The sequence below is a fragment of the Anoplophora glabripennis genome, unplaced genomic scaffold (genome assembly GCF_000390285.2).
Source record: "Anoplophora glabripennis isolate ALB-LARVAE unplaced genomic scaffold, Agla_2.0 scaffold40, whole genome shotgun sequence".
Taxonomy (NCBI): Eukaryota; Metazoa; Arthropoda; class Insecta; order Coleoptera; family Cerambycidae; genus Anoplophora; species Anoplophora glabripennis.
Window position 1 is genome coordinate 301,626 of NW_019416268.1, and position 22,815 is coordinate 324,440.

General features: G+C 33.1%; 1 protein-coding gene across 2 annotated transcripts in view; it reads left to right on the top strand.

Moving 5' to 3' along the window:
- Positions 1-22,815, top strand: part of LOC108903257 (serine/threonine-protein kinase SIK2) — a 71,468-nt gene that overhangs the window by 14,540 nt on the left and 34,113 nt on the right. For both annotated transcript variants that reach the window (XM_018705361.2, XM_018705362.2), the window contains exons 2-3: positions 3,729-3,845; positions 21,825-21,888. In XM_018705361.2, coding sequence (XP_018560877.1) covers positions 3,729-3,845; positions 21,825-21,888 — 181 coding nt within the window. The remainder of the gene's footprint in view (positions 1-3,728; positions 3,846-21,824; positions 21,889-22,815) is intronic.

Sequence of the window (22,815 nt, forward strand, 5' to 3'; positions counted from 1 at the left end):
TTTACGTAAAAAGTCTGTAGAAAAAAGTTCAATTGTAGCTGACAAGGGTCAGTCTGTATCAAAATATCAGTTTTAATCAGATTTAATTTTTTGACTATAGATTCCAAAATTAAATAACGCCGAAAATGTGTTTTGACCTGAAGGTGTCTCTTAAATAAGTGGCCAAGATAACCCAGAAGATATGCACTTCACGGCGAATGAATGTTTCTTTCTTTTACACCTACTTGACCTTAAAAGAATGGAAAGATTGAATGAATATAAAAAAATTCGTGGAATTTTTTAGAAATAATGTTATCTTTGACATGGTAATTAACGAACAATACCTGTATAATGAAACCGATAACAGTGATGTTTTCTCGCGTTCCACAAAATCTCAAGTGCGTCACGCCTTACCTTGCTCGACTTGTGACGAATGTGTGAATATGTTGGAGTACATCGAAATCGCGGAAATAAACATGTTTACATCGATAGAGACCCATGCTGATACGTGGCCTCTATACATAGCTTATAACTCCACAGATAAAGCTTAAAAATGCGTTTATATTGGTTGCTATTAGGTATTTAACGTTTCGGAAAAAAAAAGAAAAATTGGAAAAAATGTTTCCGAAATAAAAAATTGGACAAAATTGGACAAACTTAAAATAAATATAAGTACTCATAAATAGAGTATTTTTCCTGATATATTTTATTGGAATAAACCTTGATTCATTGTTTCATACCCATAATATATTTTGTCAAAAATTATATTACGTTAGGTTAGGACTATCAAAAATTTGAAAAATCATTAGTAGGCAGTCATAATAGGTACTAAGGAAACGATATTGTAAATAAACTGTTGTAGTTGATATTGCCTTTGGAAAAATACTTGAACAGGTCGATTTTTAATTTAAAAAATACATATTTTAGCATAAAAGGCGATTTTCAACTGTCATTTGTTTTCGAGTAATGACGTCATCGACATTTTTTTTAAATAGCAACCCCCTATTTTTCTTGATTCTGAAACGTTTCATTGTCGATCCGACAGTATGAAAATGTTGCCATCTTACATAGGAAAGTTTTCGAGTAAATGACGATTGAATGTTAGAAAACGTAAATTTTATTCATTAAAAAAATAACAATTCCTATGTCAAGCAAATACAATTCATTAAGTTTTCTACCTAAATTAAGTGTTCGAATTGCCACCCACCGACTTCTTGACAATACGCAAGTCTGTGTAGAAATTCTTCTTGCACATTATGAATTATTTCTGGGGTAACTCTGTGTATTTCATCTATAATACAATTTTGGAGTTCTTCTAAATTATGTGGTCTATTAACGTACACTTTGGACTTTAAGTAGCCCCATAAGAAATAGTCCAGGGGTGTAAGATCTGGGGATCTCGCGGGCCATTCTATCGGTCCTCGTCTGCCGATCCACCTCCTAGGAAAACAATTGTCCAGAAAATCTCGAACAGGGCGCGCATAGTGCGGAGGTGCACCGTCTTGCTGAAACCATATGGTGTCATCAGGAATATCAGGGTCATTATCGTTAGGAAAAATTACTGCAAGCGCTGGAACAAGGTCATTTTGTAAAAACTCTAAATATCTTTCTCCTGTAAGGGTTCCTTCAAAGAAGAAAGGCCCTACTATTCTGTTGTCAACTATTCCAGCCCACACATTTAATTTCTGTGGGTGTTGGGTATGTGTCTCTGCCATCCAATGAGGATTTTCCCGACTCCAATACCTGCAAGTTTGACGGTTCACTGTACCATTGAGACAAAACGTGGCCTCGTCTGAAAAAAGTATTTGCCGGTGTAAATCTCTATTTACTTGACATAAATCCATCATAATTTCACAAAAGTGTAAGCGGCGGTCGGGATCGTCTTCATTGAGTTCCTGCACAAGTTGAATTTTGTAGGGATGATATTTTTCCTGCCTCAGGATACGTAGCACTGTGGTCTGACTAATTTCATTGTTTAATGCAACCAATCGTGAAGTATTATGAGGATTATCTACCATACTTATCAAAATGTTCTGTTTGTGATCTTCACTAACGCTTGGACGTCCAGGTTTTGGAATATCTACAACATTGCCAGTTTCTCTAAATTTAGATTCTATCTTACTGACTGTTGATTGGCTGATACGGCGATCTGGATGTTTTTCATTAAATAAATCGCAAACTTCCTGCTGCGTTCTAGTCTTATCCCCGCATCCGATAAGAATTAAAATTTCAATTCTTTGTGTGACAGTTAAATGTGCCATAATACTTTAAATTCAACAATAATTTTTATATCGCTTACAATACTTAGAAAGTCGGTATGACAGTGACACTTTGTAAAGATTTACACCTACGTGATCCATAAAAAACTTCATGCATTTCGAAAAACTAAATTTGATAACGTTTTTGCTTTATTTTAATTGATTTGGGTTTTCTAACATTCAATCGTCATTTACTCGAAAACTTTCCTATGTAAGATGGCAACATTTTAATACTGTCGGATCGACAATGAAACGATCTTTCAGAATCAAGAAAAAAATAGGGAGTTGCTATTTAAAAAAATTTCGATGCCGTCATTACACGAAAACAAATGACGGTTGAAAATCGCCTTTTATGCTAAAATATGTATTTTTTAAATTAAAAATCGACCTGTTCGAGGATTTTTCCCAAAAAAATTTGTTTTTTACTGAATTTATTCCATACTTTAGGCGCATACGGTATATCGAGTTTTTACTCGAAAGAAGAATATTTGAAGCGGTTTTTCTTCGACGCTCAATTTTGGACATCTATCGGATCCCTTTATAATCATTTGTATACAAAAAGCAATTAAGTACATACAATTTTCACTATTACGACCCGATAAAAATTAGTGAGATGTTTACATATTATGGAATATAATATCATTTTTATTTGTAACGTACAGGGTTCCAAATTTTCATCAGATAAAAAATTTTCCAATATTTTAACTTTGCATAATTCCATTGTATGAATTAAGCGTTATATCTACGGTGGTTTTGGAACGTCTTCCTCGGATTTCAATTTCCAAGGGAAAGTAACGTATAATTAAACCCCCTTGCTAATCTCTCGTCATATTCACCCAATTTACGCGTCTACACCAGGGTGGCCAACTTAAAACCGAAGGGATATATCCATCGAAACCCTAGGCACCTCTACAGCTAAGGAACTATAAAGTCAGTTATAGACTTGAAATACAAAGACTAAACGTTTCGGACATACGGGTTTCTGTTTTTGAGTTCAAATTTCGTTTGTGCATGTTACAAGTAACAGGAAATGATACACTTATCACTGTAACACCAAATTTTGATGATTTTTATAATTTGCAGTGTACCTACATTACTTGCTTTTTTAACGGTTATCATACTCATTAGCTAATCCGTCGCATGTGCTCTAATCTCTCTGTATTAAAAAACGTATATATTTATTTAGCTTTATCTGATGTTAAACCGTATAACAAATACCAAATGTCTGCTCTAACTCCTGAAACATACATGTTATTAAATGAAACATTTTATCAGTTTTTATAACGTCTTAATTCCTTGTTTTACTATTACAGAGTTACCAAACACTTTTGCGAACGCTTGTGTACATTATATTATCGTAAATGTTTATGCTTCGTCGAAATTGTTAAACATTTTGTTTGTAAATGTTAGAAAGGTTATTATTGTGGTAAAAGATAACGGATAAAACTTCACATTCAAAAGAAAGCTAAATTTTGATTCGATTTCTTCCAGGTTGCCATTAAGATAATTGACAAGTCCCAATTAGACGCCAGCAACCTACAGAAGGTCTACAGGGAAGTGGACATAATGAAGAGGTTGGACCATCCCCACATTATCAAACTCTATCAGGTATGCTTCAAATTTTTTTCTTTTCCTTAAAATACATCATTTGATTTCAAAGAAGTGATGTTTGTATTTTAAGACAAACTAAACAAATTCGTTTTCTCATTGTAGTAATAAACTTAATATTGCACTGAAATATTCTTTTAGAATCTTTTTCTCATTAATTCTGTTCATTCCTCGCTTAGCAGCTCTACTGTAAGATTCTCTGAGAATCTCCAATGATTGCGACGTCGACAGGAAGCCTAAGTTCTGTTAAGTTAATTTGCTCCATTTTCCAGTTTCCTTGCTGAGACGCCTCCTTTTCGTTTTGCTTCCTTTACAACTTCTGCCACGCTTCAAACTCGCTAACTTACACTCCTGTTGAAATCTTCCTTTTGTGCATATCGCGCACATTTTTCTTTTTTTCTGTGACATCTCGGTAATCAGGACCGGCGCAACCCCACACGTAAGTGTATGCTAGACCTCGATATTTAAAAGAACTTTATACTAATTTAAGTTAATTAAACATAACGAAATAAATTTATCAACTTTATTACACAAAATGCAATAGAGAAATTTGTAAATGAAGCACCTAATAAAACATATTTGATGATGAAAGCATTTTTATTGAGAGCAATTATAATTTTAGATTGTAGCAATTTTTGGAGTTCCTATTTGTGAAAGAGACGAGTTTCGTGAAATAAGCGCTAGTTATGTGAAAATTCAGTCAAAAAACGCCGAATTTTTATTATTTATCGCGTAAGGAGACACTTGAGATTTATCAAAAATACGCCATTCGATTCACGTGTAACAATACATGATCGACGATAGATATTAATACCTTTGAGAAAATACTAAGCGAAATTGCTAGATATCTCCAATCCGCAGGGATAAACAAGTTGGTTTTGGAAGGTTATCATAACCATGCTTGGTGGGCGCAGATGCAGAAGTTAACGATGCTAGCAGAATCTTACGTAGGAGAATCATATGAAACAAAATTATTATTGAAAGTGATGTCAATTGCTAAGTAGATTGTTTAAAATTAATAATAAATCTGATCTATTTGAAAAAATCGTGCAATAAAAACAATATTGTTTCTTAATTTTCCACCTGTACGCCCTATTCATGCACTGAAGTGTCGAGCCCTATTGATTACGATGAACATCTTTAATATAATAACAAAATATTTAATTCCGTAACCGAAGTTTAAATGAAAACTATTAACCCGTTTAAATATAAATTATTTTCATTGCAAATGTCTTCATTCTAAACGTCGCAAACCTTGGTAAATGGATCGAATACCGAGCCGTAAATGCACGCCAGCGGCAGGGTATAAGTTTAGTGCCTATCTACCCGTATTACAGCAGGACGTCTCGAGAGACGACTCCACTCATGTTCCCCCACCCCTCGACGTATCACAGGACACTTGATGACTTGACAGATGCAAAATCGCTGGTTCGTTTCGTTTCTTAAACGAATTTTCTCGCTGGTACTTGACATGAAGCCCTTTCTATTCAGCAACAGTTACTCACAAATTTCGTCCAAAGAGAAATAAGTAACCCTTGTAACACTGTAATTTTCTGGTATAAATGTTGCATTTCTTTGAATTTATATGTCACGTTCTTAAAGAGTAGTGGCTAAAGAAACTGTCATTCTAAAAGACATGTTCCATTTATGTAATCCAAATTCTAGAGTAGATGGAGCAGTTAAATTGAATGTGGATACTAACTAGTTTTAACCTCAACATGTAGGTATGTGACTTTGTATCAAGGTCTAGTATCTAGTACTGTTGATTTTATGCTTACAAACTTGAGTATACAGAGCCACTCCAGTTACACTGAAAGAAATGGGCTTATTAAACTGTTTATCTAGAATAATGTGTATAGCGCATATTAAAACTTTTATAACCAATATACAACTTTAATTAAAAAAAAGCAATCATCTCCATACTCCTTATTCAATGAGTTTAACTGGAAGGTGCTTAATACACCTTATGCATCTATGAAATAAAGGTTATAATGAATTACTTATACATTATTAGGTGTTATAGACTTTATGTTCCAATTGTATAGTAGGGAAGATTTGTTGTATAAAGACCAGCATCCGAATTTGTATATAACAATTATATTAACATAATTATTCGTTCTTATACCGAATACGTTTCCGTTTTTAACGTGTAAAACGCGTCTTATAATGGTTAAGTGATCGTCACCTCTCGGTGCATAAATCGATTATGATCGTAAAATTTCCGACAGTCCGCTGTGCATCGACTTACGACTATTACACGTCTAGTTTCATGAAAATGGGCAGTATGTGCACATGTTTTGTGGGATACATGATCATATCGCGTTGTGTGAAATGGAAAATTATTATGTAAGTATCTAACTGTTTTATGGCTTGCAATTGTTTTGTTTTTTCAAATGTAAGTCTTGTCTAAATCTTAAAAATAATTATTTTGTAGGTCCTATTAGAAATCGCTGATGTTAAGTTTTACATAAGATGGAGGAACAGAAGGTTAACGGTGACAGAAGAGCATGGGTATAAAGTCAGTCAACCAGAGGAAATAAAATTAGATGGAAAGAAGCTCAACCTTTCAGGGGATGCTTTATAGTATGTTTTATGTATGTTTACATTAGAACCTTAGCTTGTAATTACAGTTATCCAATAAAATTTCTGAAAACTTAATGTCATACGTTTTTAACTCATACAGAGTATACAACAGTTTAATAAATGTATTATTATGAAACTTATAACCAGTACTAGATGTTCTAATAACGATAACACTTTAATAACAGTTATTGCTATTATTTCGTAAAGGGTATAAAAAACGTTTTATACTAGTTATACAATCATTTAATAAAGAATAAGGTTTATAGTCACTATACAACTGTGCTAGCAGTACGCGTTTTATATCCAATATTCACCTGTTTAACTGTCACATATAGTATACAATGGTCTTATAATGGCATATAGAATTCTAATAAAGAATAAAACGCATTTCTTTCAGTGTAAAAGCAAGAGACAAATAATATTATTTATTAATTATTACGAATTTTTTGTTGTTTCACTGATTTTTTAGATGTTTTGAATCGGCGAGAATCTTATACTGATATTCTTCGATAACATATCTGTTAAGTTTAAAATTAAACATTTCATCAATAGTTCTGAAAAGAAAGTAGTCTTAAGATACAATGCCAATGTATCAAGTTTAAAACCTATGAATTTGGATAGTACAGGGACTAATACAATAGAATTTGTTTAAAATTTGTTGTCTACTGTCGCATAGCTGGTAAATAACACATTTGAAGTTAATATAACATTTGGGCAATAGTATTACATAATTAATAATTTAAGACTGAATTACTGTAAGAGTTGTAACAAAAGCCGGAATTCGTGATAGATTATTTGTTAGTTCTCAGAACGGATGAGTCGACTCAGTCAAGAATAATTATTGAAAAGTTAAGGGTCTTCAAGTAGGTTTAGCTTCGCTATGAAGTCGTTGAGAAACTGGTGCCTCTTGTCACCGGGAGTAATAAATTTGCAAAGCTCGAACATCGCAGTCCTTCGGAGAAGGCCTCATGAAATTTCGAAATTATTTTGAACAAGTAGACTTAATCGTTGGGGCCATGTGTTGGGCATCTGCTATCGATTAACTGCGTCGGTTCAGCCCATGGTGAAGGGATAAATCGATATTTCTAAAAACGCGCGAAATACATTCGAAAAGATGTAGGAATTCCAAGATATTTAAAAAAGTTGTTAGGAAAATAATAATAGATCAAATAGCTGGTATTTATGCGGATTTTCCAAGCTGTAAGAATAAAGAATAGATTAACTGAGAGTGACTAATCCGTGCCGTGTTGCTATACGAAGTCACAAGAGGAAGGTGTAGGGTTACTTGTAAGTTCAGTTTAGTCTCAAAATTATCCATACAATTGTAAATTCAGTCAATTAGGTATATAGCATAGTATAGTTAAACCATTTCAACCCCCGATATTCAGAGACCCCACCAATAAGATAAGAACAGAAACTTCTGTACCCAAGAAATGGGCTTGTCGAAGCGAGGTGTCGAATTCAGGAGAGATCTCCGAAAAAAGGGAGTTTCTTCTTGGATTCCACACTGGCAGTTTTCTTCATTTTAGAGTCTCGGGCCAATTTAATAATGTATAGTATTTCCAAATTTTGCAATGAATTTGAGTTGGGTTCCCTGAATCTAGGATTCTGTTATCGCGTGTAAATTAATTAATAAGGTTTGTTAGAATCCGTTGTGTCTTCGTTATTTTGGTTGTTTGTCAATAAAATGTTTTCTTATTCGACCTTGTTAGATTTAGAAATATAAGCGCTATGGAAGAATTCGATTCTACTGAAAATGATTTATAAATCAAATATACTCGTGGTTAATTTATGTTAATATCTTTATTTGCGGTGTGCGCACAATTAATTATGTTAATTGTTATCAAAGTAATTTACATAAATTGCTGCGATAATTGTATATTAATAATTTATGGAATTGGAAGCAGAATATGATTATGAAAAAATATGCCTATTAGTAGTATTTCAATTGCTGTATATCAGTCGGTAATATTACTTTATCAATGAGAGTTACGCTGTAGTCCAACTAAAAATACTTGAGAGTTAAGTGACCTCCGATTGTTATAAATAGTCATGGATACGTTCTTTTTGTTTTAATAAAGCACTCCAATACTAATTAATTAATTCACATTTATTAATCAGAGAATCATATAAATTAATACGACACCTACAAAATAATTAGAAACAATCGTTAATAAAAAGCACGCGCAAATAATCTTCACCGACGCTAATTATATGCACAGGAGAAATAAACTGATACATATGTAAGACAAGGAAAAACAAAGAGTCTTCGAAGTTTCGAAATTTTTCTTTAATAATGAAACAAAAAAAAATAATTAAAAAACAGTTTTCTTTTGTAAAAATTATTATATTTCATAAGTAAAAAACGAAATAAATGATATCATAACTTCACAACCTAATGGGAATTTCGCCACCTATTCTATCATTGGAATCTCAGACGTTTTTAGGTGGATTATTTACAGAGAAAACAAATGTATAAACTATTGGACAAAACCATCTATTTGTTCTCCTAGAGTTAACTATATTTGATTTCAGAAAACTGTCAATAGATGGCACTCTTATAATTTAATAAAGCGGTAAATTTGAAATTAGTAGTAATATTGAATTTATCTTGGAATTTATAGGTACTACAGCTGCGTTTTATTTACTTGAGATCTAAATTATTGAACAGTTAGTATTCAAATTAACTAAAATTGGCTGATATCTCAGATAAATAAAAACAAAGCTTCAAATACAGTAACTCAGTAACTGTTTCGGGATTAACTATGTACTCATTTTACACATACATTTTTCTACATATTAATACTGCAAAAAAATTCTATATATGTATTTTAGTCTTCTTATCTTCTATTTCATTTATTTTTCTTCGAATGACTGTATCATATTTAGGGATTCTGACCTACATTATGATCTTCCATAATAAAAAAACAAGCAAAATTCACCACGTAACGGTTTAGGCTGACCCCTATCCCGATCCTAATACAATATTTCCCCATTAACTTGACTCTCAAGGCGATAAACCCGAAATTATATGAATCTCCAAGTTGAGAACGTAGCGCAGACAAAGCGTCGACAAAAAATGGTCATTGACCCTACTCCCTAAGCTCCTTATTACACGAAACGGATCCCTCAGCAACGAATCTGCGTAACCTAGTAAACAGTTTTTGTTAAAACGATGCTCCCCCTGGGCCACCTCCGGAAAAACGTCAATAACGTCCTGGCGTAAACAGGATATGGAATGAATTAATTCTTAGTACCTAGTTATCCTTAAGTGCTTACGGAAACGGGAATCTGTTGCCCTTTGATGTGCCAAGCGCGGTTGCGGTGAAAGGGACGGATTCCACGCAAATTTGTTAACCGTGTTCAGGTTTATGCAAGAGTTAGCCAGCAAAGAAACTGTTTTCCTTGATGTGATCCAATCGGATAAAGTAGTAAATTTGGGGTTTTATTTTAGTGGTTCCCAAAAATTTAAGAGCTGAAAGGGATACGAACTATTTTCAATAGTCCTGTGAAAAAGAAATTCGCTTTTATGACTTTTTCTTTGGGCGGCATTTACAACGGCTGCAAGTTAGTACGAAAATTGTGGTCGTTTAAAAAATTTGGTCAAAAGGTGGTTTTGTGCAGATCCTAAAACGAATCTCTTTTCAATTGCTCATATGAATAAAAATGGAGCAGTTGCTCAAGGTAAGTGTTTGGTAGTTGGTCATAATGCTTATATTTTGGAGCAAGTTCTTAATTTCTGGGAAGCAAATGTTCTATTTCTCAAACACCAATCAGCTTGTGGTACACACCAGCTCGACCTGCGATTACTCAAACTATAATAAAACTCTTCCATTTAGTTTGGTTTGTAAGTTTCCTTGCTAATGATTGAACAAATTCAGGACTGGTTGCCACTTCTTGTCGTTTCGAGACACAAATCGCTCTCTTCGTCAGAAGAAACTCTGTAAACTGGAGATTAAGTCTCTTGGCTGGTATTTTCTCTGTCTCCCTATAAGACACATTACCATCTTTCTTATCCACCACATTTATACGTTGCATTCACTCAACTGGTGTATCATATCGCTAATTCTTGATTCGAATAAGGCAATTTGAAATAAACAACGTAAATAAAAATACAGTCAACGAAAGCAAGGATAGCATATCCTCGCCCGCCTAGTTACTGCTTAAGCAGATGATCAGCTGATTAAATGGAATGATACAGGGTCGACCGAAGTTTCGTGTAATAATTCTTGATTAATTTTCTGGAACACATGACACTTTAGACCACAAAATTGTTTATTTACACGTCCTCTGTTACCCCGTTGAAGGAACGTACTTATTTAAGAAACTCTACACAGAATCTTCACGTTTTTATATGTTTTTCTATGTTTTCGTAAAATATCTTTGTTTAGAGGTTAGTTCGTAAATTACATAGAAGCAGACGACTACTTCACGTCCCGCTTCTGTAAATAATGTCGCCATAGATATTCGAAGCGCGTCATTCGAAAACTTCACAATTGATGGTCCTTATCGAGCTGTTTGTCGAGTGTCGAGCTGTAAATTTAAAACATTGAGATCAGGGTCATTAACTCGGAAACCCGTCACTTATAAATATCACGCTGCTACAATCATAAATTTAATAATAAATAAATCAGTTCGTTGATATAGTTTTCCGTTCCAATTGCGAAACGCTCCGGCCTCGCCTTGTGTATTGTTTGCGTCCAGCAGAAACGGCCAGAATGTTATTTAATAATGCCGTTATGGGAGGGTTATTAATTTCATCGTGAGCTTCGCGAGTTTCTTGATCGAGACCCCTGGGGAACAGACACAAGGTGGGCTTAGTACATATCATTTTTGTTGTATGTACTTCCATATCCAATACAACATTTAATTATTTTAAATGTAATACAAATGAGTTTCCAATATAATATAATAAGGTGTCCGAAAACGAATGAGCTATACTTCAAGTTATTATGGCCCTACATTTCTTTGTAAAGAAAATTTTTTGGGGTAAATGGAAATTAATAGAGCCTTATTTTTTTTACTTAAACATATAGGAATAATTAAAATACAAATCATGGTGTATTAAAAAACACAACTAAATATATTATGAATATCATCTCTGTCACTATAATAGAATTTTTCTGTTAATTTATTTAAATGTAATTAAAATCAAGTTAAACAAATGTTACAGCGCTCCCGGTGGTTGCGCCGAAAAAACACGATTAGCGAAAGACCGTTGGCCGATGAAAGAGGTTTCTCTATATTTTTCCTTTCTTTATGCCGTTCCTACAATAAAGTATGATTTTTTGCACTTGTATCTTAACTGTTTTATAACCTGGAGTGGCTAATGGCTTTTTGAGCAGTTATTCATTGTAGCGACCGGTTTCCGTGCAATAAGTTCGTTAACACTACCTTCAACTTGACTGCCCCTGACGCTAGCGGGCGCTGTGACGTCACGGCGTCGCCTGGCAACTGCACCGACTGTCGCCAGTGTACGAGCGAACGTATAGTACGAACCAGCGATGCCAGATCTGGGGATTTGTCCCTTGATCCAGGAAAAATATTCCAAATTTGTGAAACTATATAGAAAATAATAATCTTGCGATTTTGTGGTTTTGTCCAGCATGGAGATTTTCAGGTTATAATAAATTTTTTACATTGTTTCGTTTTTTTCTGGGAGAGAATTCAGGAACTTCACAGTTTGTTTTTGTAAGAAGAGAAGTACTTTTGTTTCGCACCATCCATTTCCTCGCTAAATTTGATCACTTCTCTACTAACGTACATAATAAAGTGCACATATAAAACGAATTAAGGAATTTCTGCTTAACATTTAGGTATTTTCAAATATACCCATGGCATTACTAGTATGAACATCAGACCGATATTCCTGCAGCTTGCGATCTTCGCGCTACATTTTATTAGCTAGCGAGACGAAGAAGATATTCGAGGAACGATAGTGGGGAGAATTTAAGGATCCCGTTTATTTCGCTACCTACAATACGACTTTAGCTATACTAAAGAGGAATGCCATGAAAGCAACAAACTCTTTTCGACTGGCAAAGAGGGTAGATATTTTGTTTTTCATCAAAGCTGAAATTCCTTCAATGGCACCAATTAGTTTTACTACTCTTTCATTCCTCGTTTCTTTCATTACTCACTCAGTAAAAAATAATGAAGATCTTTATTCCAGTAAGATAATAACGTGATATTGAAAGCATCAAAATTAAAATTTGTAGCACGCACAAAGAAACATTCCAGTTTACGTGATATATGTAAATATTATAATAATCAAACGAAACAACACATAATATAATTATACAAAGTAAGAGAAAAAAGTGTTGAAACTCTGCGGCAGTACAAATGAATTAATGAAGCTATTAATTTCATTTTGAAAGATGTAAAAATTAATTCATCTTTAACACCGATTGGGAGACTATTGAAAAACTTTATACCAACCGAAAATGGTGACAAAAAAAGCAGTACAGTAAGGAGCCTGCAGTAGAAGGATGGTAAAAATTTTAATAATCTTCTTTTTGATGTATTGTAAACAGTTAACTAGGATGTTATGATTTTTTGAATGAATTGACTTTCCCCAGTTTTAAATCCTAAGATTTTTGCAAAAGCTACATGTACTTTCAAACTATATAATTTGTTAAATGTGGATGATCACACACGGTCAATATTTGTGCGCTTATGAATATACTTTTCTAGTTATCGCATAATAACCACTATTGACTCTACTAAATCTAATCAGATGGTAAAAATTATTACAAGATAAATCTTATTACTTATTATATTACTTTTTTTTTGTTAATTGCTATTAAATTGTAAAAGAAACAACACTCATTAAATTTGTCATATAAGTTCATCTTATACGTAACAGTTCGTCAAATGTTTTGCCAAAGGTTGCTAGTGACGTCGTGTGCGTATAAGATGACCAATCTCTGTTCATAAAAGATGGCAAGACGTTTATAAAAATTGTAAATATTAGTACAGAACCTTGAATTACCCCTTCGTCAAAGGTTGCTAAGTAAACATCGTCTGCATGTGACACAATGTGTATTCATAAAAGATGGCAAGTCGTTTAATAATAATTAGAAATCTTATGGGCCCTAGAACAGAACATTGAATGACACCTAAATTAATTTATCGTTTTATGGAGTTGACGTGATTCGCTCTTATACTTTTGTATGTATTCTTGTACGAAAACCCATAGGGGTAGTTTATCTTCAACTAATTTTAAGTTCATACATCTATCAATCTACTCCTTATTATCAATATACTTATAAAGATATTCTACAAATTTAGTAACTGCACCCTTCAATTTTCTAGGGTAAAAATTATTAAACATGCTAATATTATCAACCTATATATTTTTAAGTAACGTATATGAATATGTGCATTTTTCAATAATATTGGTAGAATATTGAAACAGCTTGCAATAATCAATGAGCAAGGGGATATTTTTTTTGTAAATAAGTTCTACAAGCTCAAATATTAATTCCTTAGGAAATTTTGCGAGCTTAACAGATAGATCTATGAATAGGTACATTCGCTTAATCTCATGTAGAGCGGAAATCAAAGGGCCTGACTAGTCAATCTAGCTTCGCTCGCAAAGAATCATATTTTTAAAGATTTAGTGAGGATAGAATGTTTCTGCAAATAATATTCCATTGACGAATATTTCTAGAATTTACAAATATTCGTCTACACAGATTTAGAGCCAGAGAGTATTAATTCTCATTCGATATTAAAATGTTCTCTAAATTATACATTCTTTAACTTTGTTAATGATGTTGTTTGTTACTTTACATTACGAAACGCTTACAGAACATTAACTTTCCCTTTTTTTACTTACAATAGTGCTTTTTTACACTATTGCTAAGCCATCGTTTGTTTCCTTTAGATTCTCATCTAATTTTGTTTTAGGCAATGTCCCAGAAATACAAATATAAACGCTACAACATAGTTCCTCTCGTGAAGGAAATATATCCAGTGATTTTTATTGCGTTCTTATATTGCTTGCATTTCTGAGCCGAACCATATATGTCGTTACTTTTAGCCTGGAGTCGAGCATATAACGCTCATATCGAACGTTTTCGACTGCGGGCAACTTCTTTCCTGTTGAACTGGCGGGGCGCGGGGGCAGCACGAAAGATGTTATGCATTTCCTTGAGAATATCAGGGTAAAAGCTTTTGCGGAGCATTCGAAATCACCTGGAAATTCCTGTTTCTTTTCCCTTCATGTAGAGAACATTAGGAACGTAATAAATCATAGTAAATTTTCATTCATATCGATTACTCTGATCACGAGCTACATTTGTAGAAACCAATTATGATTTTAAAAATGAGTGCGTGTGTGATAATATTTTACTACCTCTGCAGAAAAGATGATAAAGGCTTTCACTTTTTTTAACCGAAATATAAACATTAACAGGCCTATACATATAATCTCAAAGTAATTTTTTTATTCCTTCCTTGCTCTTTTTTAAAATAGGAACGATTTATTTTAAACTTGACACACTAATTACTTATGAAAAGATATAGTACTGGGCCAAAAATCGCCAAGCTCTAAAAGGACAAAAGGACACTTAGTGGGCACAGAACCGAAAAGAAAATATGTCCTATATCATTTTGATAATAATAACAATAATATTTATTAATACTTTGATCTAAATAAAAATACTTATTTCTCTATACTCTGTTCTAAAACTTTTTTTTTTCGATTTCCCATAAAAGGTTCATAGTTATTCATAGATTTAACAAACTGCAATTAAACTGACAAATAAGAATAATTGAAATAAAGCTTTATTTACGCATTGATGTTAATCAATGAATGTAAAAATAAATGGCATTGCTCGCATTTCTGAAATTCCCCGAAAAAATATCCACGTCGCATGTTCCTGACGCCCTCGATTTTTACTACCGAAATATGCAGTAATATCGACAATATTCTGATAACACTGAACGTATCGAATACCACGCTGGATTTTTGTCAAATTTAAACGAATCTCGAACGTTTTAGAAAACCCATACAGTGTACGCGTAGCTGAAATATTTTGTCAAACAATGGACGCCATCAATGGCTTCCTTGGCACGACGAAATGTTTAGTTAGAATGCTGAATAGCATAGGTGTTTACTATTTATATCTACCTCAGTGGCGCAACGTGTGGGTCTAGACTAGATAAAAAATATGATTGTTTCGTTTCACATACTGTATGTTCCGAAATGTGGTGTTGTATTGGTTTTAATTCTTTTAGTCAGGGCCGTATTTGAGTTTTTCAGTAAGCGTAAAGGTAAACGAGAATAAGGCAAGAGGAAAATCTAGTATACAACGGTTTGTTCAAGAACATTTTAGTGGTTATTGTCTTCCTGTGAATGTCGCGAAGAATAATTGCAGAATTTTATGTAGAAAATAATAATATTCTATATCTCCAGACATAAAAGGTCTATGAGAAAATTGATAAGTTAAAGAACTGAAAACAGTTCCTCGTACAAAAATACGTGATGTAATCGTTATGCAAGTAAAACAGGCCTTTATTCGACTCTATTTTTAATATGAACACCCTGTACGTTAATACGATACTTATATAGATCTCATTACATCTCCTTCATGATCGTTATGTTTCTAATTTAGTTCACGACTATCTGCTATGTGAAAGCTACGTAAATTGCGAAAGATATGTACATCCTGGAGCACTTAATAATACTGTCGGTTATTATTACATAGATAAGTTTAATCAACCCCGTTTCGCAATATAAATACATTGTACGCGGTTATCTTTAGAATTAACCCGTTACTACCTCACGCAATATTGTTGCGACCAATTATAATTATTATACATGCCCATACGGGGTGTATCTAAATGCCGGAGCACAAAAATGCTACTAAATAATCTTGACCGAAATACTATAAATGATCTAAATATACTTTTGTCCAAAGTTGCTTCATTTGCATGTTGGTGGGTTACAGAAATTTAAAAGCAATTTTCTGGAAACATGTTTGACGCAGGTTAATGAAACTTGGGTTGGCAACTTCACTAAGTCAACGTAAACATTCACGGAATTTGTATACAATTATATTAACCAGTGGCGGAGGTAGTGGGAGGCACCGTCACTAATAACGGCAAATTCTATACATTTATTTGGTTGAGCAAAAGATATCTAACCCAAACAAAACACTTAACTATTATGAAAAGCAACTATGGAGTACATGCCTGACTTATAATACCCATTAAATACAGGGTTCTTCACGGTAAGTGGCCTATTAGACGTTTCATCAACGTAGCTGTCAACTTCGTTATTTTAAATGCAACACCCTATATATTATTGCATTATCGGCAATTAAAAATAAATCAAACATGTACCTAAATCTAACTGTTTTCGAAATAATCGCCATTTTATAAAAAAATTGACGATGCAAGCGTTTCGAAAATTCCTTACATCTTTCTTCGTTCTCGGAGCTTTCACTTGCTTTTCGGAATACACAAAGAACATAAGAAGCAGTACCTTCCGCTATCAAAATTACCTGAAGAAAATTACAATAAGTGCCCCATTTTCACGTTACATTTTGAAAACTTAAAACCGACAAAACTTTTTAAATTCAAATGGAACACCCTGTATGTTTCTGCATCGTATTATAGCAAATCAAATTCTCTTTTCGCTGATAAAGGCAGTGTAGGGGTTACAGTTACAATTTTCTCAGATATTTTCAGTTTATGTACTTACATTCTCAAGAATATTACATTAAAAATATCATCAAATGGCCCAAATATTAATTATCTGGTAGGGTTTGTCGTAATCTGAGCAAAAATATATAATATTACCAAAGTATCCTGCGTCTAAAGTAAAAAACAATACGATGAAACCGAACCAATGTTATCTTTCTACATGTGGCAGTTTTTTCTTATCTAGAATTGTAGGTTGACCAGAACGTTTAAAGGGATGTGGTTTTGGTAAGGTCGATATTACAAAATATTAAAGGAAAAAGATACTATTTTGTACGTTTTAATGTAAATTGTGGAATACCTAGAAAGTCCACATATGTGAACTCGACTTTCTCAGACTAATAAAGTACAATATAAATGTCTTCGAAATTTTAGGATATATAAGGTGTTAACAAAATAAGTACTCAAAATTGGAGACAATGTAAAACATGTCGAAATATAATGAAAACCTTGGTAGAGTTTTTGTCAGTGGCGGGGCCGCCGGGGAGATTCAACCCCTTGAAGGGGTAACTCAGGAAACAGTTTTTATTGCATAACTTCAAAACGGTTTAACATTAAATTGCGAAATTTTGATTTTGTAGTTCTATTTATATGCTTAATAACCGGCATAATATATTTTTGTACGCAATACTTTCTGCTTCCTGAAGAGAAATTATGAAAATTTATCATATTTTGCACAAAAAAGGTACTCTTGTTAGATTTTAATAGCATGAGTCGTTTTCTAGTAAAATCCATTTCAATAATTATTTATTACGTGCTCAAAAATTCCTGCTGAAAATAACTGTATCAAATTGTGACATGAGAAAATTACTATTTATGACACTTAACAGAGATGTCAATTACTGATTAGATTACCTACTCAATATTACCCCTTCAAGTGGCCGTATCTCCCCTAGGGGCCGCCACTGACAAAAACTCTACTAAGGTTTTCATCATATTTCGACATGTTTTCGATACTCTCCAATTTTGAGTACTTATTTCGTTAGGATTACTTCAAGACTTAAACAAAGTTTCCGAATTTACTGTATCGGACGCCCTAACATCTACTAAGCCTATGAAAACAGTTCAAATTTAATTGGTCTGTTTAAACAGTGATCTTTCTAATGGACGTTGTTACTTTTATGTTAATTTCTCGCCTCCGTTCTTCTCTTTTCAAACACGATTAACAAGCATCGACCGATTAAATAATAATTTTCCTTAAATGATCCTTTAAAAATCGCTGGGACTGACTGGAGCAGCATTTAAAACTGCACTTTTATTTCACACACAATTGCACTAACCGGATTATAACTGGGTTGTTTTGGCCATTCTGGACTGTTGTCGGCTGGATATGATCTATTGTCTCCTGCTGCTGACACAGTCGAGAAAATTAGGTACATAATGACATATATACTTACATGACAGCTCCCGATTTGGACACAAAATATGCATATGCAAAATATACCAAGAAAAATATGCATATTTTTTAAATATATAAAATGTAAAAAAGGATATAGTGTATGTCTAACAATAAAGTTGTAAGCTAGCGTTTAGAAAATATAAAGTGAGCAAAATTTCATATGAATTTGTATTGCTATTTTTTCTAATAGAATCGATTTCCATAGGTATGTAAAGTTTTGTAAAGACTATTTTGTACAGCAATTCTAAGTACAAATAGCATTGCTCTTGCGAAAAAAAAGATGACGGAAACTTTGAAATGTAAAAGACTATTAAAATCTGAGCAACCTTTCATGTACCACTCTCCAGTGTTTTTCTTGTCGAAAAATTTTTTTGAGCCGCAACACAATCTCTTTCGATGTGAGGTGTTATGTTTAGTTTTAAATGAATACTCTGTATATAGTAATCGATGTTTTAAACGGTCGGAACACAAAAACTAATTTCTTCTCCGTTTATAGCGATTGCAATCGTTTTTCGACACTGGTAAAGGGGCATTAGACAATTATTGCTGCATGTTTGGGCAATCAATAAACGTCGTCTGGGTACAGAGCGCTTTCACAGCTTTACACAAAATTGCGAGGTTCAAACGGTTGGTCAAATAATTAAAAATATATTACCTCGAGCCTTTTTGTTGCGGACATCGGTCATAAAGTTCGCAGCTGAACGTTTTTCGCAATCGGCAATGTTTTAAAAAGCAAATTGATGACTGTGGAGTGTTTTTATTTCAGTTACGAACGTGTACATTTTATGGTTTTCGGCCTGTGCAATTTGAAAAAGAAACAAAAAATAGAACACGGAAAAAATGCTTTATAATAATCCATTATAAGCAAATTTGCACGAGTAGCAAATTCTCAAGTGCTGTGATTTGACTTGAAACAATGAATTTTGAATTTTATGTAAGCATTATATCGTTCATGCGTTTAATATGGAAATTATTTTGGATGCTAAAGGCATTTTGAAATAAAACAATCGGCGAGAGCAGGCAAATGCCGTGGAAATAACCACACTGAACTTGACCTAGTTACTACATTATAAACAGTTGATTAAGTGGAGCGATACGGAGTCGACCCAAATTTCGCGTAATAATTCTTGGTTCATTTTCTGGAATACATGACACTAGGTCACAGGTTGTCTAACAAAATTTATTTTACCCCTTCGAATGAACACACACTTATTTTAGAAACACCCTGTATATAAAATTTTACAGCCAAATAGAGAGTGAATATATTTAACATAATTGCAGTGAAATTATATACAGTGTGTATTATGACGCATTATAATTAGTTCTATACAAACAACATTGCTACAATTGTGTAAATTTTTAATATTTTTTCCGTAATAAGTTGTTACTTAAACTGGATTATATTTAATCGATGTTCATCTTCTCCAGTCGGTCGTAATTTGATTAGCGAAACACGCGTCGAGTTAAACGCTTTTGTTTTATGCTTAAATCCCACCCGCGCTTGATTTAATCTACTTCTCTCGTTCCCAGCTGGATCTTACATTGCGTCCCCAAAATAGACTCTTGTTGGCTACCACGATTCACCCTAAGCCGCGACCGGCGGTGATATTTTTCCTAGGAGACAAATGACGGTGCGGGTGACGTTTTCCCGAGGGTTTTTATCCAAATTGACTCAGTATATTCAGTTAAGAGAGCCTGCTTAGTAACCCTCAAAATAGATTTTTGTCGAGGCGTCGACCTATAAGGTTGATACGCATCTCGGCTGTCCATGATTAAACTTCAACGGACAGTAACTAAAATAATAGTAGCAATAATAGTAATTATTATTATAAATTATATTTTCACTTATTTTAAAGTCAAAATGTAAAGAAAGCCAACCGTACTGATTTGTTATTGGTTGGACGTTAACTGTTTAGTCAAAGTTAACATTCTTTGAAATTTAGGCTATTGACTATGTCAAAAAAAGTGGGTACAAAGGAACTACAACGTAACAGAAATTTTATTGTTTGATATGTTCAATTGATCCTAAAAAATTATAAAACCGCGGAGTGCTACCTTTTAAAGGGGTGCGTTTTTGAGAACGAAGTAAAAGGTGGTATTTTAATGTTTTTGAGTTTTACCTACTCGAAAACTATGCATTTTTTCACTATAGTTGTCATCAGAAAAGTTGTAGCAAATTGAATTTCCAATCGAAATGAGACCTTTTGAAGTCAAAAAAATGTATTTTTAACAAAAATATTCCCAAAAAACGAGTAAAAAAAAACGAAAAAATGCGTCAAAAAACTGAAAATACCACCTATTTACTTCATTCTCAAAAACGCACCCCTTTAAAAGGTAGTACTCTGCGGTTTTATCATTTTTTAGGGTCAATTGAACATATCAAACAATAAAATTTCTGTTACGTTGTAGTTCCTATCTAAAGTACATAGTCAATAGCCTAATTATTGTGAAGAGAAGATCAATAAGTAATTCGAAAAATTTCAAAATGAAATATCTAAAAATAACACCTAATCTAAAACAAGCCTATAGAAAAGTCGGATTCTGCTGTGAAAAGACATAATAGAACAGACGAATCTTTGACTGTAGAACAATTAACAAACATTTTGGAAGATTATGTTTTCAATATGAACAGGAAAAATTGTGAAAATTGTAAAGAAAGTGTAATTAAAACATTGTGGAACTCCACAGCAGAATAGCTAATAGTAACAGACAATCAAGCCTTACTTGCATTTGGATGTGGAGCATCATAAGGAAATGATTGAAACCATGAGAAACCTAATTCCAGTAAGTTTAATTATGACCAAAATATAACAGAAGATAACACAAGGTGCAAACCATTGACACAAATCAATCTACAATTTATAATAACTGTGTTTTTACTGTATGTTACTAATAATTATAATTAATTACTGTTAATTTCTCTATTGTTTTCTTTATTTCCATCTATGGCAAAATACAAAAAATGAATTAAATAAACCCTAATGCCAAAAGGGTATCTATCAAGAGAAAAATTTTCAGATATTTTTTCGTTGCCATGGTAAAGTTTCAAAATAACGTCATTTGGTTGGCTACAAAATAAGAGTGAAATTTTCACCCTTATAACTATTATTCAAGCGGTTTATATGAAAATATTTTTATAGAACACTTCGAAATTGATGAGTAATTGGTCAGTTTCAAATTTCGATTTGATATTACAGCTTTAACAGTCATCGAAACACAGTTTTTGACGCCACTTATGGAGAGGCTTTAACATACTTTTCAATTAATTTACGTTCTTTTTGTTATAGGTGATGGAGACAAAGAATATGATCTACTTAGTGTCGGAATATGCTAGCCAAGGAGAAATATTCGGTAAGTCAATTGAAATACAAGTCCTTACGATATTGTTTGAGATAGAACTCCAAGAAGACCCCTGCGGAAGTAACCGCATTCGATACCCGAGGTAGAAAAACAATTTCAAGGCATGCCCTGTCCTAGTAAATTGTTACAGTAGCTCAGATAACAGAACTGTATTCGCTTATTTTTTTCTTGGGATTCTATCTCAACAAATATCGTACGGACTATATGTAATATGCCAACATAACATGGCTATCCATGATTTATGACTAAAAAACGGTATTATACGGAAAATTTTAATTGAATATGTCATTATCGTTAATTAAAGCAGCAGATCTTAATTGAAAACAGCTATAACAACTTTAAATTGGATTTATGGCGTTATCTTCCTTTCTCTTTTATAAAAAAATATGGCCACCCAACTCTCTAATCTGTCAGCGAAGGCTCCAGAGCAAATCGAAATTTCTTAAACGACATCATCTGTCAGCTTAACCATGAAATAAGAATGTCGCATTTCCCTTCTTTTACTCTAATTATAATTCAAATTTCTTATAAACTGTGAATATTACAATTCAATTTATTCGGAAAAAGGATACAAGCAGTGGTAGCTTTCACTTTCATATCAAGGAGGGCGAAATTTAGGTACAAAATATTGAAAAAAAAAATATAATTAGGAATTACTATTGAAATATCCGGAAAACGTACGCAACATTATTTTTTATAGTGAGTCTATTCTGCTTTTGTCTGAAGTAAATTTTTCAATTAAAGTTTGGTATTTCTCACACCATTGATATTTTTCAATAGATAGCATTGCAAGTGCTACAACCAATTTAAATTTTACAATTTTTTCAAAAAATTTTACGACATACCTGAACAAATTACGCTTATTAAAAAAAAAGCGGTAAACAGCCCAAATTGTATGGTAAATATGCGCTCCGTCTT